Genomic DNA, 27,137 nt, shown 5'->3' with positions numbered 1-27,137 from the left:
CCGGAGTAGGTGTGGTAGCTTCCTCAATAGGAGTTGTGATTTCTTGGATTTCCACCCTTGGTTGTGTCACTACCAAAGCCTTAGATGCAAGAAGAGCTTGTTGTCTTTTTGATAAATTTGAAGTCTTTGGTGCCTTGGTTCCGCCGTTGGTCCTTGCCATTGTGTTCTCCTTCTCAAATTGGTATCAACAAACCAAGATTTTGCTTGAATGTTCCTTGCTTCCTTAAACTTCAATCAATTCCTCAATCAATTTAGGATTTTCGAATTTTTGCCCAAACCCTAGAAAATTGATTCGATTTGTGAGGAATTTGATGTTTAGATGGTCTTTATTTGATAAAGGAGTGATTTAATCTTATTTTGAGCAAGTTTTGTTTGAATGGTGGTGAAATTTGTTGATAAATTGGTGTTTTTGAATGAGGGGATTGAGGGTTTAAGTGGGAGAAAAGGTGTGTGTTTGTGTTTGTGGAAGATAGAAATGAATTGGGAATAAGGAAGGGAAGTCCCGTGTTTTGCTTAAGTAGCAGCTAGGGACGCTCATATCCTTCACAGGACGCGCTGATCATCTTACAGGACATCCTGAATTTGCAAACCAGTGCCAGGACGCGCGGATCTTCTTCAGCTCGAGCAATTTCTTTCTGGGACGCTCGGATTCGCCTAGGGACGTGCGGATTTCCTTACAGTGTAATTTCATAGACTGGGAGTCTTCCCAGGATGCGCGGATTGATGCCAAGACGAGCGTCCTAAGGATGGAGACGAGCGTCCTGAGGATGATCTGCTCAGATTTTCTTACAAGGCATTTTTTTTTCAATTCAAACTTTCCCAGGACCCGCGTCCCAAGGCCAGGATGCTCGGATGTAAGCTGGGGACGCTCGGATCCTCTCCAGCTCCCACGAGCTCAGATTCGCTCGTGGGAATTCCTTTTCCCATGTCATTCTCCCTTCTTTTCCTTTGTTTAAATGTCGTGGGTGCACTACAAAGGCTTGGTTAGCCTAGGCATTTGCCATCCCCACACTTGATCAAACACTACACATCAAAACATGTTAAAATACCTCCCTCACTTGCTCTCATTTCAAAAATCTTCATCAAAGCACAAAAATGCAAATCTAAAAATGACAAAAATGCAATAGAGGAAATAAAATGCGAGTTAAGGGGTTACAATATTTACAAATGATGGTTTAGGGAGGACTCCACGAAACTCTCATTCTTGGATGATATGTCAAGGGGGCAAAGCCAAGGTGTCGTTGATGTTGCTCAACACCTTGTAGAAGTAGTCGAAGGCTTGCTCATTTTCATGATAGAGGTCTTTGGTAGACTTTTGCACATTGTTCTCTTTATTGTTGCATTCCAAGTCAAAGTGATGAAAAGGATCAACAAAGCCTTGGTCTAAGGTCATAGCATTTCCAATATAAGGATTGGCCAATCCTTCAAATTCATCGTCCTATAGACCGCAAACTTCACTAGCTTGTTCCCCAACGATGTCATGAGTTGATAAGGGCAACTCCTCTTTCTTGTTATCTTGGCCAATGAGGCCTTTTTCATTACTTGTCATAATGGGTGAGCTATTCAAGCTCTCATTGTTGTCGAAAATTCCTTGCTCTCCGAATAGAGCTACTTGAAGGTCATCCACTTTCTTCTTCCATATGGGTGGTGTTTCTTTACCCATGGCTTGATATTTGCATAAAGATTCTAACTTCTTTCTATCACTTTCTCGGCTATAGTGATCGACCATGAAGCATGGCTCATGTAGTCGGGGAGCTCTCATTGTTTTGTCAAGATTGAAAGTGATTGTCTCGTCCCCTACCTCAAGTGTGAGTTCTCCATGTTTCACATCGATTACCGCTCCGGCGGTATGCAAGAAAGGTCTTCCTACAATGATAGGAATGTTGGAATCCTCTTCCATGTCTACAATGACAAAGTCTACCGGGATGAAGAATTTGCCAATTCTCACGGGCACATCCTCCCATACCTCTAAAGGTACCTTTGTTGATCGATCCGCTATTTGAAGAGTGATGTTGGTGCATTTGAGCTCTCTCATTCCTCGCCTCTTACATACCGAGTATGGCATGACACTTACACTTACTCCAAGGTCACATAATGCTTTGTTGATTGTAGTGTCGCCAATGGTACATGGAATAGAAAAACTTCCCGGATCTTTGAGCTTTGGAAGGGAACTCCCTTGGAGAATAGCACTACTCACTTTGGTGAAGGCAATAGTCTCCAACTTTCAGATGGATTTATTCTTGGTAAGAATATATTTCATGTATTTTGCATAAGCCGGAACATGATTGATCAATTCCGTGAATGGGATTGAGATTTCTAACTTCTTCACAATTTCCATGAACTTTCCAAGTTGGTCATCAAGCTTAGGCTTAGCTTGACGACTTGGGAATGGAAGTCTAATCACAATAGGCTCTTTTTCCTTAGCCTTCTCTTCATTCTTCTTGTTTGAAATTTCATTGGTGGTAGGATCTACCTCCTTAGAGTTCTCCACAACTCTTTGCTTGTTACTAACATCCACAATATCTTCATCAATCGGCCTCTTCAGTCCCTCATATCTTGTACCACTCCTCAAATGGATGGCACTAACCGTCTCATGTCTTGGGGGATTACCTTGAGGCGGTAATTGCCCCTTTTGTCTTTGAGAGCTAGAAGATGCTAACTGAGTCATTTGAGTCTCTAACATTTTGGTGTGGGCAAGAATGCTGTTAATGGTGATCTCTTTAGCTTGGCTATCTTTTTGCATTTGGGTGAAAAATTCTTGTTGGTTCTGCATTTGGAGGACCGCTTTTTGAACTTCAAAGCTTTGGTCATTTGATTGGTTGTAGGAAGGTTGATTTTGGTAACCTTGACTTTGGTTGAAAAAGGGTCTTTGAGCTTGGTTTCTCATTGGAGATGAGGTGTGGGTTTGTTGGGGGTTTTGGACATTTTGGCTTTTGTATGAAAGATTTGGATGGAATTTGGTATTCTCATTACAGTAGTGGGAATAAGGGGTGCCATTTTTGTATGCTTGGAAAGCATTAACTTGTTCATTTGTTCCCCTACATTCATTTTGATCATGTGCCAAGGTTCCACAACTTTCACATACTCCACTTGGGATTGAGGATGATGCCACCATAGCATTAACATGTTGTTTGGATTATTTGGAAGCTTTATCAAGCTTAGCCATGGCCTTCTCAAACTTCAAATTGATGGTGTCGATATGAGCACTTAGTTGAGCACCCAATTGAGTGATGGAATCTACCTCATGCTTTCCTCCTCTTGTGGCCTTTCGAGGCCTACTATATTGGAAATTATGAACCGCCATCTCTTCGATTTTGGCCCATGTTTGATTGTCATCAACTTCGGTAAACATCCCATTGGATCCCATATTAAGAACATTGCGGGAGTCTTCATATAGGCCATTCCCAAATTGTTGCACAAGGAACCACTCACTAAGTCCATGGTGTGGACAAGAACGACAAGTGTCCTTAAATCTCTCCCATGCTTCATATAATGATTGCTCATCCCTTTGCAACAATTCTTATCATTATTAAATCTCATATTTGGGCTCATCCCTTTGCTTGAACCCGGTAATTTGGGCTCTCAACATATTTGTTAGGAAATGTGTCCTTAACAATAGTGCGATCACATGATTTAAATATCATTATTAAATCTCATATAAAGAATACGTAAGGGATGATTCAATTATATAGTCAACTGATCAACATTAATCGGTAACGATTGGCTTGCTAGAGTTTGACGTTACTGTCGTGGGACGGTGGTGGTCAGTTGATCCCTTAAGGTCACACCTAAAGGATGATGCCCTTATCTATAAAGTTGATTAATTGTATGACGATACAAGTTGATCAATTCCTTAATTTTGAACAATTCGATTTGTGAGAGAGAATAAATATCTTATTGTAATGGGATTAAATAAGATTTATTTTAGTAATAAAATGCTTTGTTACTAAAATTGTTTATTGTTTGAGAAACAATAGAGATAAGAATGAATGGTTAATTATAATTACAAGATATTGTGAATTATAATTACATGACCCATTTTATTTATGTGATCAAGTATCACTAGTCAATTTATTGGACATAACTTAGTTAATTCATGAAATGATATTTATGTGATAAATATGCATTAAATTAATTAATAAACATGTATCATACTACATGTGACATATTGTGTGACAAATGACAAATTGACAAAAATAAAATGGTGGTCCATTTTATGTATAAACCGAAATGGAGGTGGTGTTAGTGGGTTGTGGTTGTTTTATTTTATGTGTTAAAAAATAAAACAATGATGCCTATACCTACTAGCCTTACATGCCTATGGTTTTGAGAAGACCAAAAAGTAAAAGGGAAGGACCATATGTTGGTCCATTTTCACTCCCAAAATCGTGACACCCTTACATACAAGGGGACTTTGGTTTTTGTTTTACTAATTCATTCTCTTCATGCATGTGGAATATATTCATATGCATTCTTCTCTCTACTCTTTCTTTTTCTCTAAAAAAAAACCATGAGATTTTGATTGAAATTGTTCCAAAAGGATTACTAAAATTATTAATGTAATATATGAGTGTTAGTAATCATTTTTAAGGTAAACTACTAAACTAATATCTAGTTAATATTATTTAGTGGGGATAAGGGATAGTCTTGAGTGCAATCAAGAGGAGAATCTCTACTTTGGGATTTTTGAATGTTCATCAATTATTGGAAAGCTCAAGAACTAACAAGAAGGAGATCTTGTTGGTGCCCATATGATGACCGAAATTTATATGGTGAGAAAACGATTTCTTCTCTAATTTTATTATTGTTTGCATGCATAAGATTTGTAATTACTTTTATGACTAAATTAATTAGAACATATATGAATATGTTACATAATGAGATATAGATTTCCAACAAGTGGTATCAGAGCCTTGGTTGTTTGCATGCAAATCGGTTAAAAGTTTTTCCGAGTTATACGATTAACATATAAAACTTGTTAAATTTGTGTTATTATGATATATTACGAAAATAATAATGCATGTTAAAGTTTCTGGTCCTAAAATGTTTTAGGATATTTTGGTTTAATTTATGGATTTTATTGTTCATTTTATATGATATTGGCATTAAAATGTGATTTTTATGATAAAAATGTCATTTTTGGACGAAAATTAGCTAAACTTCGAATTTTCCAGTGGTTGTTGGATATGTTTTCACATATATTATTGTTAGATGATCTGGAAATTTTCATAATTTTATGAGTTTTTATGCTCGAAATATAGATTTTTCATGTTAAAAATCGAATTTAAATGATAAATAGGTTAATATGAGAAATATTTCGAATCTGGTCATAGAAATTTAGTATGTTGTCACATGAAATTTTACAAGATGTGTGTAAAATAATAGGCTATAATGAAGTCTTCATGCATGATTTATGGATTTTTGATAAAAAAAATAGCATAAATAGTGGCTTAATTAGTGAAAAATTGCTAAAACATACTTCATGACTAAGGAAAAACGTCACATGTTGCATTTTATTATCTTTTTCAGATCTAAAATTGAAAAGTTGGTATATATATTTTTCTCATGTTTTTATGATTTTTATTGATAAATCCGATAAACCGCAACATTGTTTTTCCCGATAACTTTCGAAATTTTAACCTAAGTTTTTGAACATTATGAGTGTCATGGTATTTTTCCAGAATGTTCATGAGTTTAAATTTCAAATTTCAAATTTATTTGAAATTTTTGTGATTTATTTGAAGTTTATAACATTTTATTGTAATTTTGAGTCCATTAATGAACAATTTTTAGAAATATAATTTAATTATAGTCAAATAGTTAGTGGAGACTAATTTTGAGTCCTAAGTAGGTTAGGGTAATTAACTTGTGCATAAATATGAATTTATGTAATTTATTGTGATTTTAAAAGTTTTTTTTTTTTTTTTTTTTTTGCTAAATGGTAAGCTTTCATTAAAAGAACAAGCATTACAATATGAATTTTTAGGACAGTAGCATGTTGACACTCTAGTGCTAATTAGACTCTAATTGCACTCTAATCAACCAAACTCTATCCTTACTCGACACATTACAAGATTTATAAAGACAATAACGACTTCTAATAGCCTGTTGAACTTGAGCAATAACTACAGCAGACACCACTATGCATTGATTAATTTTGGCCTGATTCCTCTGCATCCAGACCGCATACCAGCAATGAAACACAGCAGCACATCATATACTCTTCATGAGTCTTCCCCATCTTCTTCTTGTAACTTTCAACAAAATATCTGACTGAGTAAGATCAGAATGAAGCCACTGACCAACCCCCTGCAGAATCTGAGCACTAAACACACATTGATGAAATAAATGCGCATGATTTTCTTCCTGTAGCTGACAGATACAACAGAGATTATCTGGAACAATGTGCAGCTGAAACAGCCTACTCTTAAGCATTAAGGCATTGTTGGTGATAAGCCAAGCAATAAAAGCGTGCTTGGGGGCACCCATATTACTCCAAATGATCTTATACCACCAGACATCCTCCTGCTTATTTCTTAACCAATTATAACAACTCTTAACCGTGAAACCCTCAGGCCTTATCTTCCAAACAGTATCCTCAAAACAGTCTAGCAACATCTCTTTTACCTTGCAAATTTTCTTCCAATACCAACTAGTATCAGAATGAGAGGTATAAGAAAGAAAAGACTGCCCTTTTAAACAAACATGATGTACCCATTGGACCCAAAGTGTATCTTGCTTAACAACATTCCACCACACAAGCTTCCCTACCAAGGAAGCATTCCAAATCACACTTTGCTTAAGGCCTAACCCTCCTTCCTTCTTTGGCATACAAACATTTGTCCAAGCAATTCTAGGAGCTTTGGAATATTCTGTACTCCCTTCCCATAGAAAATTCCTGCAGATTGCATCAACGCTATCCAACACCCCTTTTGGCAATATGAACATAGCTGCCCAGTAATTATATAAGGTAGAAAGAACAGAGGTGACTAAAACCAACCTGTCTGCATAAGAAAGCTTCTTAGCTCCTAAACTTCTTATCCTTTCAACAATTTTATCAATAAGCACAGTACAATCTCTCTTCTTTAATCTTCCTGCGGTGATAGGCACTCCTAAATATTTAAATGGAAGAGTGCCTTTCTGAAAACCTGAAACACTCAGAATTTCTCTCTTGAGCTGATTACCTACCCCATTAAAGTAGGCATTAGATTTTTGAGCATTCATCTTTAATCCAGATGCAGCAGAAAAAGAAGCATAAGCTCTTAGTAACACCATGATAGAAGCAGCATCCCCTTTACAAAAGAGCAGCAAGTCGTCTGCAAACATGAGATGAGTGAGCTTCATTTGTTTGCATAAAGGATGATAGCTGAACTTCATCTTCTCAGTAGCCACTCTCAGAATTCTGGTTAGATACTCCATACAGAGAGTAAACAGAAGAGGAGAAATTGGATCTCCTTGCCTCAGTCCTCTCTTACCAGGAAAGAACCCAAAAACTTCACCATTCACTGCAATAGAGAAGGTGGGACTGCTGATACACTCCATAACCAGGTTACTGAACTGAGGGGGAAATAAAAAGGCATCCAGGATCTCCTTAACATACTGCCAACTGACTGAGTCATAAGCTTTCATCAGATCCATCTTAAACATACATCTGGGAGTGCAAGCTTGTCTATTATAGAGCCTAACAAGATCTTGACACACCAGAATATTCTCAATGATGCTTCTGCCTTTAATAAACCCACCTTGATTCATACTCACTAGTTCAGGCAAAACTCCAGCGAGCCTATTGCACAAGATCTTGGAAATGCATTTATAAAGGACATTGCAACATGCAATGGGCCTAAACTGGGTGACATGAGTAGGTACAGTGCATTTAGGTATGAGAGTTAGAATAGTAGAATTCAATTGCTTGAGAATTTTGTCCGACCTAAAAACATCCAAGACAGCTTCACAAACTTCATCTCCTATTATGCTCCAGGAATCTTTATAAAAACCACTGGAAAACCCATCAGGGCCAGCTGCCTTATGTTCAGGGATAGAAAATATAGCTTCTTTGATTTCCAGCTTAGTAACAGGCTTCATTAAAATATCCCTATGATTCTCTGAGTAAACAGTACCCTTCCTTATGATGAGTGAGTTGACAGGAGTAGTTTTCACTTCAGTACCCAACAGGTGCTTATAATAATACAGGAAAGCATCATGTATGCTCTGAGGGTCATCACACTCCTCACCCTTCATGTTTTTAATATAGAGGACTTGATTTCTCAAAAATTTACTCTTAATCACCCCATGGAAATATTTAGAATTGCATTCCCCATCCTTAACCCAAGCTGTCTTAGCCTTTTGACTTAAAAACTGATTAGTAGCATCCAAAAGCTCTTTGTATTACAGGCTAGCAGCTTGCTCCTTTTCCATCCAGAAGACATCCCCAGGATTGCTTGCAATTTGCATTTGGATGTATTCAAGGTTCTTTAAAGCAATCCCAGTACTATTCTCAATATCAGAAAAATGCTCTCTATTGTATCTTCTGAAATGATGCTTGAGATTTTTAAGCTTGCTAACTAATTTATACATTTTAGTACCCTGAGTTTGAAACTCCCACCATTCAGCTAAGTGAGTGGGGTAAGTTGGTGCTTTACCCCACATATTAAAATACTTGAATGGCTTCCTAGACCTCAGACCCTGACTCTTGCTTTTTATAATACAAGGGGTATGATCAAATATACCTTCAGGAAGGAAGTTAGCATAAACATCAGGCATACTCTGACTCCATTCAGCATTAATAAGAGCCCTATCCAATCTGCTATATCTCCTAGACTCTATTCCTTGCTTGTTGTTCCAAGTGAAAAAGGAGCCCATTGCTGGGGCATCAGTCAGACCACAACAATTTATACAGTTCTGAAAATCATCAATCTCCTGATCACAAGTAATACCCTCTAGTCTCTCTGCATAAGACAAAACACAATTGAAGTCTCCACAAACCATCCAAGGCTCATGGACAGTGGCAGCAAATTGAGCTAGTTGATCCCAAAGACTCTTCCTTCCATTCAAATCATTGAAGGCATACACCATTGAAACACAAAAGGTAGTACTTGTGGCTAATTCAGTAACTTTCATATTTATGCATTGAGGAGAGTAGTCATAAAAGTCTACATTAAAAACAACAGGATTCCACAAGACCCACACTCTCCCCCCCTTATGGCAACTATTATTTGTTGTTAAGCTCCAACCATCCATAAGAATGCTATTTAAACTATTCTGAGACAAGGATTTCACCTTAGTCTCAAGGAGTCCAAACAAACCAACCAACCTGGTTACTATGCATAAACCATTTGACATATCTTTGCTTGGTTGGTTTGTTAAGACCCCTAACGATTTTAAAAGGTTGAATCACGCAAATCCATAAAAATCGTTAAATATACGATATTGGCTCCTTAAAGGCGATTTAGCATAAAATTGGGCATGTTCATACATATTATAATGCTGCATTTTATTTATGATTGTCATAATTTTATTTTATGTAATTTTGAATTATGTAATTTTTACTTAGTATGGCCTTAGTTTTTAATTGATATTACCCGAAATGTATGGGAATATCGATTCGGTTGTAATTTATTGTGATCTCGTATCACCGTTTTGTAATTTAATAGATTTATTTTATTTTAATTACAAATGTATAATAGGAAATTATGTAATTTATTATGTAATTTATTTATTCCGGAGTTCCATAAAGACGGATTTCTTCAAGAAGGCGATACATAAAGACGGTGTTACCTCGAGATGCGTGCCTCAACCGAAGTTCAAGGGACCAATGGAGTTGGTTTCCGAATGTGTAATAGTTAAATAGTTTTTCTATTTTAGGAAGGCCATACTAGGATTTTATTTTTATGCTTTGCATTTTATTTATATGTTGCATGCATCGCTAAATCGCCATAACTAAAACATGCATCATCTTTTAATCGAGTATATCGACCGTGTCAATTATAATTATCGTAGTTCACCGCTTTAGTTCACTTAAAACGTGATAGATAATAAATTGACATGACCTCTCGCTAAAATAAACAATTGAGACTTAGACTTACCAAATAGTAGAAGCCATGAAAACCTATTTCGTGAGGGAGTGCACTCGGCCACACCGGGGTACAAACCTTGTTACGTAGGGGAAGTGGGTGATAAATGTCTATCCACCGAATTCATGTTGATGAGGGTTTTATCGGCCACACCGTGCCCAAGTTAATGTGGGTTTGGATCATGGACACATTTATTCGAAATTTGGATTGAACTCAACAAAAGTTTTTCGATAAGGGTTTTATCGGCCACACCGTGCCTTTGTTGAATGTGTTTTGGGCTAAAGATAAATGTTAATGTAATATTATCGACCAAGAGTTCTAAAAGTAGAATCGATTAAAGCGTTAATCCACCGAGTTATATTCATAAGGGTTTTATCGGCCACACCGTGCCCAAGTTAATATGAATTTGGGTCTTGGAATCATTTATCATAGTTGGGTAGAGGTCACTATGTAAATGCTTTACTTGTTATTTACAAGTATTATTAAAACGATAAATGTTAAGTTTTTCACTATTCCGTTATCATATTGTTCTATTTCTTTACCACAATGCATATACGATATCATTTCGATTTTTGATTCAAATCTTCATTAAAACATCGTAACTAAAGACAAAATTTGAATTTTCTTCTAAAACCTCAAATGAACCATTGCTAAGGATCTCTTGTAAAGAGTATAGATTAAAGTTATTCATTATCAAACAGGTTTTTGATTCTTGACTAACACATCTACTTACAATGAATTGTTTCTAATTTTGGTAACTAGATTTGTTGGAAATCAAAATTGACCAAAATAACGCAACCACTTCAATGAAAGTTTTAAGACTAAAACGAACAAATGAAGAGTAATCTTCATGAATTCAACTTTGCTTCTCAAAGCAAAGACTCATTGAAATGAGTGGGAGCATTCTCTTAAACCGTTAAGATGAGGACGAGGTTCAAGAAGTAAAGATAATAATGGAATTGATACAAGGTAATGTTAAAAGTAAAGTTATTGAGAAATGACGATACTAAACCTATCAATCCCGACCAATAAAGTTTCCACTGTCTTAAATGTTGGACACAAGAAAAGAAACTACCCCAAATTATTGAAGAATCAACAAGTTAGTTGTGGGACATCTAATGGGACCTTCTTCTTTAAATGTTTATTTGATTAAACATAAATTTTGCTAGTGCTACTTCGTCAATATTAGAAACCAGTGGAGGTTTTCATCATTGTATTCGACACATACGATGATTAGAATATGACGACTAGCAACAATAATGTCGAGAGATAGAGTAATTGTGTACTCAATCTAGTTTTTGGATTTAAAGTTGTACTTAATTGTGACTATTAAGTGCATAAACTCTAAATAAGAATATAAACTTGTTAAGATACAAAAGAGGTTTTCACTTTTGTGACCCTATACACCACGATTTGATGTATGGCTAGCCCATTATCAAGGTGATTATATTCTAAACCAAACTAGAATGACATATCATGTAGATGATGTAAGATTCAAATTGGTAACCCAAGATTAAACCTTAAATTTTGGAATGATGAACGCAAAGAGTTATCGAGTACTCTTGAAACCATTAGATTGTTAATGGTATATGCGTATCTTGTATTCAAAACAAGATGTCTCGTGCCTTTTGGTTGAAAAGGAGATCGAGGTTGTAAATCATCGATCCAAAATAGGTTGATCATTTTCTTTTACCAACGATTTAAGTTGACGCTAATGTGTTCACTTAATAAGGTAAATAGAAACATCTTTGAAGAAGTTTAAAGAGTTCAAGGAATCACGACTTAGTCGTGATGGGATTATCAAAGTGAAGACTTTGATATAAGCCAAAGGAAATGTGATATAGTATCACAAGTTAATCTCTCTTAGCACGCATTATGGAATAATGTGTGGTTGGATAAGAAATCAAACGCTATTCGATATGGTTTGGACTTCAATCAAGTTACTTTGAGTTACTTGATCCTTTTGGGGATTTTATCATTTTGTCTAAATTATTTTTCCACTAAATCTAAAACGAATCATATGAGATATGAAATGGTAGGTTACCATGTTTGTAAGTTTTCAAAAGAAACAAATGCTCATTTTTCCTTATTATAATCAAGAGCCACAAAATACACCGGGTTTGTGGCTCGTGAAGCTGTCTTTTTAAAATACAAGTTTATTTCTAGAAGACAGAGTGGGAGAAAATTATTCAAGAGCCACAAAGAATGTTATGTCGCAAGAAACTGGTCTTTCTTGGCTACATGAGACGTTTTGTAAGATGTTGTTTCTTTAAAACCTAGGAGGTTAAAATTCGTCTTTCTTGGCTACATGAGACGTTTTGTAAGATGTTGTTTCTTTAAAACCTAGGAGGTTAAAATTCGTCACTTGTTGAAAATGATGAATTCATGCTACTTTTAAGAAAGTAAAGAGCTTATAACTTACAAAGAAATTGTTTGATTCAAGTTGATTACTTCTGGAAAGTAATGAACATATGACTTACATAAGACATGAGAGTGTTTAAGTCACAACTCAATACAAGGCTTAGAGCCATGAAAATCCGAAATAAAAAGGCTTGATTAGTGACAAAGGGTTTTGCACTAATAAAGAGAGATTTCAAAGCAAGATTGGTTGTAAAGGGTTTTGCACTAATTGAAATGCTTAAGTCTATTTGGATCTTCTTAGGGACTGTGTTTCATTATGAGGATATGCATATAGCAAGTGAATATAAAACTCCCTTCTTCAAAAGAAGGAATGTATTCAATACATGAATGTATTCAATACATATCATGAGTTTTATATATTCTAACAATCCTAAGATAATGTGAAACTTAAGAGAGGATCTTAAGTAGGACATCAATGAGTTGGAATCAATGTTTTGATCATGTTATAAAACGTTTCTCGATAAGTCGAGAAGTTGTGTTTATACATGGAGTTTAGTGGGAGTTACGGAAATTTTTTATTAGTCTTATATGTGGATGACATATTGATCATTGCGAATGATTTAAGACTTTTGGAGTATTATAATACATCTTGAATATCCGGTTTTATGAAGATAAATCCACATGATATTAGCGTCAATAAGAAGTCTTATGTTGATAAGATTCATGACTAGTTCAATTAAATTGAACATATTTGATTGATTTCATTTTGCTTCCGCTGCCGGATAAATCAATTAAATAAGTTATGATGTATAACACTTCATATACCTTGAGTATGATGAATTGTTTTCAAAATCGAATTTAAGTAATCTTTACCAAGTAAGCCATAAAGATTACCCTTAAGTGCTTGCAGAAGCATTAAGAAAATAATGCAAAGTGTTTTTGATGCAATTTTGTGTAAAGGGGTTACACAAGTGACAATTGACAATTGAGATTGTGCATGGTTTCCGACAAAACCATAATCAAAACACATTAGGATGGTTAAGATACCATTGTGGCTATGTTAATTAAGAAGTAGATTTTCTAGAATCGTTCTAGGCAATAAAGAACAATGAGAAATGTTTACAACGGAAATTGAGTACACTTGCAATCATGGGATGTGCAAGAAGGATGAGTCCCGCTCACTATGAAAACAGTGGGAGCTATTCTAAGGCTAGAGGACCTATGTCTTGATTGGATCTCGACACGTACTCAGAAAGTTTTGTAATTCAAATGTATACATTACAAAGGAAAACGAGTATGTAGTAAGGTTGAGTAAGGTACAAGAAGTTGATAAAACCTACTAACCAAAGCCTTCTCATAGGCTAAACATGATGAGTCATGTCATTTCAATTGAATTGAAATGAACAACTACATACAAGATCAAATTATATTATAGAACATGAAATAGTAATCAGGCATTGACTATTCATATGTGATAATCGCATTTGTCGTTCGAGTTTTACTTTAAAACTCTTTTATTATACTTCGTTACATCCAAACGGGTTGTAGAGACAACATTGAACCCCGTTAAAGTGAACCTGGATTAACATAGTATTAGCCCATAGTCACTTGTATGAGGTGACGTCTCGAAGTGACTAGAGTGTGATGCGATTGATGGCAAGTTCAAGTGCCATAGAGTCATGTGAGATGACTAGTCGATCACATAGGCAGACTGTTAGGAACACTTTGTCGGGCAGTGACCGCTTATAGAGTTCTGGCAAATTTATATAGCCTGGTCGTGGCGAGAGCTACTATAGTATTCTAATGAGTCGATTCTTTTGACTAAAGACTGTTCACCTAAGATGGCACAGTTTCAGATTAGCTTTGATTTATGTTACTACGACCTTCGTAAATGGGGTCAAATGGGCATATTTTGGGTTATGATGGCTGTGGCTGGTCGAAGGGAATAAGTTCGATAGGAATTGTCCACCCGCTTGTCAGGGTTAAAACAATATCTCATGGCCAATCGAGGAGTAATGAACTGGAAATGCGTGGCCACGCTCGGAAGGTATCTATGACAGATATATCCGGTCAATCAGTTATTCTCCAGATCAAGGAAACCACTCTCGATATGATCACTTGCAAGTACGACCCGAAAGACACCTTGCATTGAGTGGGAGATAGTAATAGGACAAGAGAATTGGTGACGCACACTTGTCGAGGACAAGTGGGAGATTGTTGGGAAATGTGTCCTCAACAAAAGTGCGATCACCTGATTTAAATATCATTATTAAATCTCATATAAAGAATACGTAAGGGATGATTCAATTATATAGTCAACTGATCAACATTAATCAGTAACGATTGGCTTGCTAGAGTTTGACGTTACTGTCGTGGGACGGTGGTGGTCGGTTGATCCCTTAAGGTCACACCTAAAGGATGATGCCCTTATCTATAAAGTTGATTAATTGTATGACGATACAAGTTGATCAATTCCTTAAAATTGAACAATTCGATTTGTGAGAGAGAATAAATATCTTATTGTAATGGGATTAAATAAGATTTATTTTAGTAATAAAATGCTTTGTTACTAAAATTGTTTATTGTTTGAGAAACAATAGAGATAAGAATGAATGGTTAATTATAATTACAAGATATTGTGAATTATAATTACATGACCCATTTTATTTATGTGATCAAGTATCACTAGTCAATTTATTGGACATAACTTAGTTAATTCATGAAATGATATTTATGTGATAAATATGCATTAAATTAATTAATAAACATGTATCATACTACATGTGACATATTGTGTGACAAATGACAAATTTATATGGTGAGAAAACGATTTCTTCTCTAATTTTATTATTGTTTGCATGCATAAGATTTGTAATTACTTTTATGACTAAATTAATTAGAACATATATGAATATGTTACGTAATGAGATATAGATTTCCAACAATATTAGTCTTCTCCAGAGGATAGAATTTCTTATAGAAGGCAAGTGCTAACTTCTTCCATGAATCAATACCAAGGGTAGCCTTGTCTAGGCTCTTTAACCATTGCTTTGCGGTACCGATCAAAGAAAAAGGAAACAATACCCATCAGATTTGGTCTTGAGTAACTCCGGTTTGAGAAATTGCATCACAATAGTCACAAAAAGTCTCCATATGTGAATGAGGGTCTTCACTAGGCATCCCTCCAAATTGACTTCTCTCAACTAATTGTATGAATGCGGAATTGACAATTAAATTACCGGTTAAATGTGGTGGTGTAGGAGTACCGTTTGGTAGGTTCTCCTCGGTTGGTACGAAATGTGATGAAAATTTAGGCATTGTAGGTTGATTTTGTGGTGGGTTTTGAATTGGGTTATGATGAGTAGTATTTTAGTCGCTTTTTACCCCGCATTTATATCTTATTCCGACTCGATTTTGCGTGCTTAATTGATCAAGAAGCTCATTTTAATTAACTAATTTATAATCATTAGTCGTTTTAGTTAAATTTAATAATTAGTCGGTTTTTATATAATATTAATAAAATTATTATTTTATTTATACATTTATATAATGTGTAGGTGAGATGGAATAAACAAGGAGGATTGAGGAGTAAGATGATTCAATAAGCAACGCGGGTCAAGGTGAAACAAGCAAGGAATTGTCAAAGTCAAAGGTTGACCTTTGATATACACTTCTCCATCAACAATTAAACAAGCAACGACACCCTACACCCCATACAACCAGTTCAACCTTCATCACCATCAAGCAACAACAACCACCACGCCCCTGCACCTCCGTCTTGTAGCAGAACCGACACCATTTCAACACCACCAGTGCGTGAATTCACCAAAGCAGCCCACGACGAGTCCAGACGACGGTGCCGAGTTCCCGTTCCTGCACACACAACAACCCCAACCATCACTGATCACGACCTTGCTCACTAGTCGTGCATCACCAGTATTCGTACACCAGAGTCGTGCACCTTCTCCTTCTCACGACAAGTACAACCAGCAGTAGTGCAGCACCAATCCTTCACCATTACCATTCGACACCATCATCATCCCACCATTTTCATCACCAGCCCGTGTCCTCCATCTCCTATGTTCACACTACCATTAATCGACAACATTCATCACCCCTCTGCATTTCCTATTCCATCTGCCACAATCACCAGCAACAATTTCCTTTCACCATTACTCGCACATCATCATCATCACCATTTTCATTTAACTTCCACCACCAACCCGACACCCATTCATGCACCATTTAACTAATCAGATCACATCACCACGGCGACACTAACCACCCTTCTCTGTCCACGACACCAAGCAACAACAGCAAACCCGACATCCATCTCGCATACACTCAACTTTATCACCATTCATCCCCATGCCGGTTTACCGGTATCCGACTCCCTATACCGGTAGCCACACACCCAATTATCCTCCTTCTTGTGAAGATATCGCTACCGGTCATGTCACCAGTAGCCGGGCTACCGGCACACAACACCGCATTCCTAATCTCGCACAAATTATGTTCCTATGCCGGTGCCCCGGCAGCCGACTACCCGGCAACCACCACACCCATTCAATTTCTGCTCCATTTTTCAGATGTCTTGCTGCCGGTCCCTACTCCGGCTGCCGCCTCACCGGCTGGCACTCCCTTGGCTGCACGATTGTCTTCTCCTTCCCTTTTTGCCCCTTTGTTTTGTTTGTTTTGTTTTTGAGTCAAAAAGTGTCGATTAGGATTGTTAGGAGTATTAAGATTATTATTATTAATATTATTATTATTATTATTATTAGAATTATTATTATTATTAGATTATTATTATTATTATTATTATTATTATTATTATTATTATTATTAGTCTAATTAGACTTGTAATTAGAGGATGCTATATTGCTATATAAGGCTCCTCTCTCATTTATTTTTACTACACCTTAGAATTATTCTAGCAATTAGATTATAAATTAGTCTCTCCTGCTCTCTCATTATTGTAACAAGAACCCTAAATTATTTTCCTGTCTTATTAATCTTCCTTAATCAAAGTTGTAATCTTTCTTCATTATTAATTTAATTTCTCTATAGTTAATTCGAGTTCTACAATTCTCAATAGTTTACACTTGTTATTAGGTTGTGATTGGAAGACAAGAAGAGATTCATCTTCCATTTTATCAATCCAAGTTTCAATCTTTATTTATTGTTGGTATAATCCTTTTTCTTATTTCTCTTCTTTTCATTTGTTTACATCTTTATTGTTTGATTAATTACTTGTCTTTATATTATGCTTGTTCTTCCTATTTACATGACAAGTCCTCATCTTTTATTCTCATTTCTATTAGTATGTTTGAGTAGTGTATTACTAAGGTAGATGGGGGATCTTGTGTAGAAAATATGGTTTGATTATGGTTATTGATACATTTATTGAGTCTTTTGAGTTGTAGCAATGCTTTGTGCATACCACATATTTGATGAAGGGCTTTAATGAGTAATTTAGGTTCTTTCTATTTTCATTGCCATGTTTGAGCGAGAGCTTGAACTTATGTGAGGTTTGTGTGACCATTGCATGCTTGGGGGTGGTTAGGGAGATATCTCGACCAAACTTAGACCAAGGACCGTCTCGCACCGAGAGGTGGAGACCTACCTTAATCTCACCGTTAGACTTACCTTAGTTGCGACCATAATCGACCTTGACCTACACTTGTGAACCTGGTTACCTTAGTCTTTAATTATCATCTTAAATCGCTTTAGCAATCATTAGTCTATTTACTTGTTTGTAGTTTTAGTTTTGATAGTTAATTTATCATTTAATTCAACATTCGCTAGAACTAAACTAGAAAACAAACGATCAATTTAAGAACCATAATCCCGTCTCTGTGGATCGACCTCCTTACCCTACTACATTCATTAGTTTGGTATTGAGCTTTACAAATATTGTTTGCATACCGAGGAGTACGACAAACTCGGTATAAGGTTATCCTCTCCTTCTCTTGCAAAAGGGTTGACAAACTCAATGTTATTTGGGTCAATGTCCACAATCTCACCAATACCTACAACTCTTGAAGTACCTCTAGCAACTCTTCTATTGTTGGTTAAGGTCCTTTCAATCTCGAAATCAATAGGTAATAAATTACCTTGTGATATCCTAGTCATGAAAAATATCAAACAACTCGAAAACAATTAGAACAACCTTGAGGAGATTGACTTCCCCAAGGTAAATACAGACACAACTAAAAACAATTAACGAAAATCAAATCAATTGAACTCCGTCCCCGGCAACGACGCCATTTTTGGTGTGGTTTAAACACGTCGTCAAAAGCTACCAACCAAAATAATATTTATAACTTCACAAACTACTCTTAGTGAAGAGGTAAGTAAAGGTCGGATCCCAAGGGATGGGTATTGATGTAGGATTTTCAATTGCAAGTAGCTATGTCTTAGGGTGTCACAAATTGGGTTTGAGATGAGATGTGGTCTAAACTAATCAACAAGATGAATGTAAATTAAGTAAACCAAATAAAGGGGTTGTAAACAATTGATTAAAAGTACTAGGGTGTCATGGGTTCATAGGGGGTTCATGGAAATAGATTATACAAACATGTTCTCAAATAGATGCAAACACTTATTGTTGTGATGGGATCGAGTTAGTGTATATCTTACAATCCTTAGGAGAATTTGGTGTTGGAAAATGTGTCCTCAACAATAGTGCGATCACATAATTTAATATCATAATTAAATCTCATATTAAGAATACGTGAGGGATGATTTATTATATAATCAACTGATCATCATTAATCGGTAATGATTGGCTGACTAGAGTTTGACATTACTGTCGTGTGACGGTGGTGTTCAGTTGATCCCTTAAGGTCACACCTAAAGGACAATTCTCTTAATGGATAAATTGATTAATTGTATGATGATACGAGGTAATCAATTCCTTAAAAGTGAACAATTTACTTGTGAGAGAGAATATTGATATCCTATTGTAATGGGATTAAATAAGATTTATTTTAGTAATAAAAATGCTTTTACTAAAATTGCTTATTGTTTGAGAAACAATAGAGATAAGAATGAATGGTTAATTATAATTACAAGATGTTGTGAATTATAATTATATGACCCATTTCATTTGTATGATCAAGTATCACTAGTCAATTTGTTGTATGTAATTTAATTAATTTGTAAAATGATATTTATGTGATAAATATGCATTAAATTAATTAATAACATGTAAAATACTACATGTGACATATTGTGTGACAAATGACAAATTGACAAAATAAAATGGTAGTCCATTTTATGGTACATGGACCGAAATGGAGGGAGTGTAAGTGGGTGTGATTATTTTATTATATGTGATAAAATATAAACAATTGCACCTAGCCTAATATAGCTTACACTACCTACATTTTGATAAGATAAAAAGCAAAAAGGAGATTCCATTTTGGCTCTTTCTCCTTGCCTCCCACCGGTTGCATGCTTAAAAGATGAGAACATTTTGTTCTCATTTTACTTGTTCATTCATTCACTTATCATCTTGCATGCAGAACTCTCATATGCTCATCCTTCTCTCTAGTTTTCTCAAACAAGATTTTGAGATACACAAGCATTTGTTCATCCATTCTAATATCACAATAACATTACTAGTGTAGTAATAGTAATAATATTAGAATCATTTTATGGGCACTAGTATAATAATGTAGTTAATTAGTATACTAGTTTAAGGGTAAGTTTTGGGTGCAATCTAAGGAGGATTTCTATACTTGGGATCTTGGAGGATCATCCATCACATTAAGCTCAAGAACAAGTGAAGGAAGGTGACCTTACTTGTGCCCTATATTTCGAACCATATAGCAATGTAAGGGACATTGTTTTTCCTTATAAATCTTTTATTTTGTTATGCATGCACTAGATCTAAAGAACATATAATTAAGAAGTTAATTAGTTCATCATTAGAGGAGTCTAATAATAGGTATATAAACCTAATAAGTGGTATCACAGCATAAGGATGTTGCATGCATAATCGGTTATTGTTTTTCCGAGTTAAAAAGTTAACATATAAAACTAAAAATTTGTGATTTATAAGTATAAGCCACGAAATCATCATGCATGTTATATATTCTGGTCCTAAAATGTTTTTAGGTCATTTTTATGATTTATGGAAATTATTTGCTCATTTTAAGGATTTTTGGTCATTTTATTACATATTTATGACTAAAATGGGAATTAAAATGCTAAAAATAGTTAAACTAAGTTTCTGAACTTGAACATTTTATATGACCTTACATGCATATTTTTCAAGTTGTGTGTAAAATTTCGTATTAATTGGATTAATATTGCATGATTTATGATTTTTATGAGATAAAAATTGATTAAAAGAGGTTAAATGGTTAAAAATAGTTATACTTCGAATTGGGCCATGGAATTTTAATATGTTGTCACATGCATAACTTACAGAGTGTATGTAAATTTCGAGAATAAATTATCTCATTTATCATGACTTATGAATTTTTAGAGTAAAAATGACATAAATAGTGACTATTTTAACATAAATAGCTAAAACGATTTGAATGGCATGAGAAAATTATTTTAGATTAGATAAATATCCCACTTATCAGATCTAAAGTTGTAAAATTAATGGGAATAATTTTTGGATACTTTAGATGTTTTATGAGATAAAACCGATAAATTGCAACTATATTTTCTCAAAAATTAATTCGAAAATTTTAACCATGATTTTTGACATTATGAGTGTCATGGAATTATTCCAGAATGTTCAAAAATTTAAAATTCAAATTTTGAAATTTTTATAATTTAATTTGTATTTATTTCATAAATATTATGATTTTAAGGTAAAAAATGAGCATAAAATTAAATCAAGTTGAATTATTGTCAAAAATTGAGTGATGACTAATTTTTGAGTCCTAAAAAGTGTTAGGATAATTAACTTGAGCTTAGATGTGATTTACGTGTTAATTAGTGATTTTAAAAGGTTATTATGACGCATTTCCATAAAACCGGGTTATATATATACGACATAAGTTAAATAGGGGGATTTGGCACATCATTTGGCATGATAGGTACATATTATAATGCTGCATATTTAAATTTTTGAATGTCTTTTATTTATATAACTTTGAATTATGTAATTTTATCTTAATATGGCCTTAGTTTTAATCGATATTACCCGTAATGAAAGGGAATATTGATTCGGTTGTAATTTAATGTGATCTCGTATCACTTTTATTTTTATTAGTTTTTCCATTTTACAAATGTATAAAAGGAATAGCTTTGTATTTTTATTATTATTTGTAATTATGGAGTATCTTCAAAGACGGTGCCATTCGGAAAGGTGATTCGACGAAGACGGTGTCTTGGCAAGCGTGCCACTTGAAGATTAAAGGGACCAAAGGAGTTGGTTTATAAATATGTAATAGATTATTAGATTTTCTATTTAGGAAGGCCACACTAGGAAATTTTATTTATTGCTTTGCATTTCTCTTAATATGTTACATGCATTGCCAAATCGCCATAACAACAACATGCATATTATATCGAGTCATCGACCGTTTCAATTATAATTATCGTAGTTCACCGCTTTAGTTCACTTAAAACGTGATAGATAATAAATTGACAAGACCTCTCACATATAATAATTGAGAAATAGCCTTACCAAATAGTAGAAACCATGAATCCCAATTTCATAAGGGAGTTGAGCCGACTTTACCGTAATACAAACCTTGTTACGTTGGGTAATAAAATGTTATTACATCGAAATTTGGATTGAGCTCAACGGAAGTATTCGTGACCGTAGTCGCATGTGTTCCGGGCTAAACATGAGAATTAGAGTAATTTTTATGAACCGAGAGTTCTAAAAGTAGAATCGATTAAGAGGTTAATCCACCGAGTTATATTAATAAGGGATGACTCGGCTTACCGTACCTGTATTAATATGAATTTGGATCTCGGAATCACTTATGTTAGTTGGGTGGAGGTCATTACATAGATGCTTAAATACTTGTATTAAAATATACGAGTACTATAAAACGATATATGTTAATTAATTCCTTCATTTCCTATTTTGTAGTCAAATTTGTTTTATCAACCGCAATGGCAACTCCAATCACATCCGCATCCACTATTTCCACCACGCTTACCAATGTGTCATGGCTCCGATCCTTCATGGATCGATGTAAGTTAGAAAAGAATGGGTCTAATTTCGCCGATTGGGACGCGCAACTACGCTTGGCCGCGGAAGGTGACGACAAGCTTCATTACCTTACCGAGGCATCTCCCACCGAACCTAATGCTAGGTCCACCGCCGCCGCTAGGTTAGCCTATGAGGTTTACCAAAAGGAGTCGGCCACGATCAAAAATGTGTTGATCTTTGCTATGGAGGCCGAACTCCGAAAAAGTGCTATAAAGATTAGCACTGCTCATGAGATCTACATGAAGCTAGTGAACATGTTTTCAAGAGCTCCTAGGGTCATACAATATGAAGCGGCTTCCGCATTCTTTGATCTCAACATTAAGGAGGGCAAAAAAGTTAGCCCTCATGTGCTCAAGTTGATGTAGCATGTTGAGACCTTGAAAATGCATAAGGTGGAAATTCCCGATGAACTCGTAATTGATCGAATTCTTCATTCCCTCAACAAAATCAAAGCATACGTTCAATTCCGGGTGAATTTTAATATGCAAGATAAGAAAGTTTCCCTTGATGAGTTGCACAAAATGCTTGTGCAAGCCGAAAGGGACATGTAGCTAAGTGTTAGCACCACCAAAGTGTTGGGAAATGTGTCCTCAACAATAGTGCGATCACATGATAATATCATTATTAAATCTCATTACAAGAATACGCTTGGGATGATTCTATTATATATAGTCAACTGACCAACATTTATCGGTAATGATTGGCTGACTAGAGTTTGACATTACTGTCGTTTGACGGTGGTGGTCAGTTGATCCCTTGAGGTCACACCTAAAGGACGATTCCCATAATAGAAAAGATTAATTAATTGTATGACAATACGAGTTAATTAATTCCTTAAAATTGACTAAAAGGTAGTCGAACAAATTATTTAGAGAGAGTTCGAGTTTTGAACTCAAGGCACGGAAATTATTATTTTTATTATGCGATAATTGAATAATAAATTATTTCAGACAGGAATTAATAATTAAGCGGTTAATTATTAAATTTGTACTAATCGATTAATGTGATTAATATTGGTACGTAAAATATATGTGCAGTTGTACACGTATATTTGCGGACTGACGTTAGACGAAATTAATTGGGAATTATTTAAAACATGAGACGATGTTTAAAATAAAATTACACGTATTTGTGCGACAAATATAAGAACCAAAATGGACCCGTAAATGGGTCATTTTGGACCGTGTAAAATGTGCCTTGAATTGTGTGCACAAGACACAATTAGGCACACATGAGACAAGCCATTGTTTTTCATTGGCTCTTATCTTTCCCATAAATTTTTCTCTAATCCGTGCCAAAAGCCATTGGGCATAAATAACATCAAAAATTCACTCCCCATGCTCTCCTCTTTTGACCGTCCTCCCTCATCACCTTTGGTGATTGTATTCTCCATTTTTTCATACATTGAAAAGAAAATACTCCAACTTCTCTCTAAACATAAAATTGTTTTTATGGAATTTTGTTCCTAATTTCTAATATATTCTCAAGATTACAAATGTAGTAATCATAAAATATTAGAATATTTTTAAGGTTACTTATATTATTATCTAGTTAATAATAGTGTAAGGATTATGGGATTAGTCTTGGGTGCAACTAATTGGAGGCATTCTACTTTGAGTGCTTGGAGGATCATCCTAACATATGGAAAGCTCAAGATCAAGTGGAGGAAGGAGTTCTCCACTTGTGCCCTTTATGATCCGATTTTTATGGTGAGAAAATTATTTTTCTTCCTTAAATTGTTTAAAAGTTTGCATGAATAAGATCACTTTTAATTTTATGACAAATTAAAATAAAACATATATGAATATGTTAAGTATATAGATCTACTTTTCCTTCAATGGTATCAAGAGCCATGGTTGTTTGCATGCAAATCGGTTAAAAGTTTTTCCGAGTTATAAAGATTAACATATAAAACTTGTAAAATATGTGTTATTATGATATATCACGAAATTATTTCATGCATGTTCAAATTTCTGGTCCTAAAATGTTTTAGGATTTTTTGGTTAAATTTACGGATTTTTATTGTTCATATAATACAATAATGGCATTTAAATGTGATTTTATGAGTAAAAATGTCATTTTTGGTCTAAAATTAGCTATACTTCGAATTTTCGAGTGATTTTTGGATATGTTGTCACACATATTATTTTGAGATAACCTGTAAATTTTCATAATTTTTGGACTTGTTATGCTCGAAAAATGGATTTTTCATTATTAAATTCGGATTTAGGTGAAAAATAGGTTAATATGATTTAAATTTCGAATCTGGTCATAGAAATTTAATATGTTGTCACATGCAATTTTACAAGATGTGTGTAAAATAATGGGCTATAGTGAAGTCTTTTTGCATGATTTATGGTTTTTTGAAGAAAAATAGCATAAATAGTGACATTATTAGTGAAAAATTAATAAAACATAATCTATGACTAAGGAAAAACGTCAAATGTTGCATTTTATTATATTTTTCAGATCTAAAATTGAAAAGTTGATGAATATAATTTTTCTCATGTTTTTATGATTATTTTATTAAAAACCGATAAACCGCAACATTGTTTATCCGGAAAATTTTCAAAAATTTTAACCTAAGTTTTTGAACATTATGAGTGTCATGGTATTTTTCCAGAATGTTCATGAGTTTAAATTTCAAATTTTGAATTTATTTGAAATTTTGTGATTTATTTGAAGTTTATAGCTTATTTTTGTAATTTTTGTTCCATTAATGAACAATTTTAGAAATATGAGTTAATTATGGTCAAATTATTAGTGAAGACTAAATTTTGAGTCCTAAAAGGTTAGGGTAATTAACTTTTGCATAAATATGAATTTATGTAATTTTAGTGATTATAAAAATGTTGAAATCACGCAAATCCGTAAAAACCGAGTAATATATGATATTGGCTAATTAAAGGCGATTTAGCATAAAATTGGGCATGTTCATACATATTATAATGCTGCATTTTCTTTATGATTGTCATAATTTTAATTTATGTAATTTTTGAATTATGTAATTTTACTTAGTATGGCCTTAGATTTTAATTGGTATTTCCCGAAATGTATGGGAATATCGATTCAGTTGTAATTTCATTGTGATCTCGTATCACCGTTTTGTAATTTAATAGATTTATTTTATTTTAGTTACAAATGTATAATAGGAAATTATGTAATTTATTATGTAATTTAAATTCATCTCGGAGTTCCCAAAGACGGATTTCTTCAAGATGGCGATACATAAAGACGGTGTTACCTCGAGATACGTGCCACAACCGAAGTTCAAGGGACCAATGGAGTTGGTTTCCGAATATGTAATAGTTAAATAGTTTTTCTATTTTAGGAAAGGCCATACTAGGATTTATTTATTTTTATGATTGCATTTTATTTTATGTCGCATGCATCGCTAAATCGCCATAACTAAAACATGCATCTTCTTTTATCGAGTTTATCGACCGTGTCAATTAGAATTATCGTAGTTCACCGCTTTAGTTCACTTAAAACGTGATAGATAATAAATTGACATGACCTCTCGCTAAAACAATTAATTGAGACATAGCCTTACCAAATAGTAGAAACCATGAAAACCTATTTCGCGAGGGAGTGCGCTCGGCCCCACCGGGGTACAAACCTTGTTACGTAGGGGAAGTGGGTGATAAATGTCTATCCACCGAATTTATGTTGATAAGGGATGTATCGGCCACACCGTGCCCAAGTTAATGTGGGTTTGGATCATGGACACATTTATTCGAAATTTGGATTGAACTCAACAAAAGTTTTTGATAAGGGATGTATCGGCCCCACCGTGCCCTTGTCGGATGTGTTTTGGGCTAAAGATAAATGTTAATGTAATATTATCGACCAAGAGTTCTAAAAGTAGAATCGATTAAACGTTAATCCACCGAGTTATATTGATAAAGGATGTATCGGCCCCACCGTGCCTAAGTCAATATGAATTTGGGTCTTGGAATCATTTATCATAGTTGGGTAGAGGTCACTATGTAAATGCTATACTTGTTTTTCAAGTATTAATAAAACGATAAATGTTAAGTTTTCCACTATTCCGTTTTTATATTGTTCTATTTCTTTACCACAATTCATATACGATATCATTTCGATTTTGATACAAAACTCCATTAAAACATCGTAACTAAAGACAAAATTTGAATTTGCTTCTAAAACCTCAAACGAACCATTGCTAAGGATCTCTTGTAAAGAGTATAGATTAAAGTTATTCATTATCAAACAGGTTTTTGATTCTAGACTAACACATCTACTTACAATGGATTGTTTTTCATGTACTTAAATGAATTAAGTACCTTGAAGCGATAAATTGTTTTGGTAATTAGTTTTGTCAAGAATTCGTAATTGACCAAAATAACGCAACCACTTCAATGAAAGTTTTAAGACTAAAACGAACAAATGAAGAGTAATCTTCATGAATTCAATTTTGCTTCTCAAAGCAAAGACTCATTGAAATGAGTGGGAGCATTCTCTTAAACCGTTAAGATGAGGACGAGGTTCAAGAA

The 27,137-nt window shown here is 34.5% G+C and overlaps 1 protein-coding gene and 1 pseudogene across 1 annotated transcript; one reads left to right on the top strand and one right to left on the bottom strand.

Annotated features, from left to right (window-relative positions):
* The first annotated feature begins 3,434 nt into the window (after positions 1-3,434).
* Positions 3,435-3,549, top strand: LOC141645117 (small nucleolar RNA R71; annotated as a pseudogene).
* Positions 3,550-8,385: 4,836 nt separating this feature from the next.
* On the bottom strand, positions 8,386-9,117 carry LOC141641200 (uncharacterized). Its single transcript, XM_074449871.1, has one exon. The coding sequence runs from the start codon at positions 9,115-9,117 to the stop codon at positions 8,386-8,388; it is 732 nt and encodes a 243-aa protein (XP_074305972.1).
* Positions 9,118-27,137: the final 18,020 nt, after the last annotated feature.

This window comes from Silene latifolia, chromosome 2 (genome assembly GCF_048544455.1).
Source record: "Silene latifolia isolate original U9 population chromosome 2, ASM4854445v1, whole genome shotgun sequence".
NCBI lineage: Eukaryota > Viridiplantae > Streptophyta > Magnoliopsida > Caryophyllales > Caryophyllaceae > Silene > Silene latifolia.
The sequence above is the reverse complement of the archived record's forward strand: the minus strand, read 5'-3'. Positions and strand labels throughout refer to the sequence as shown.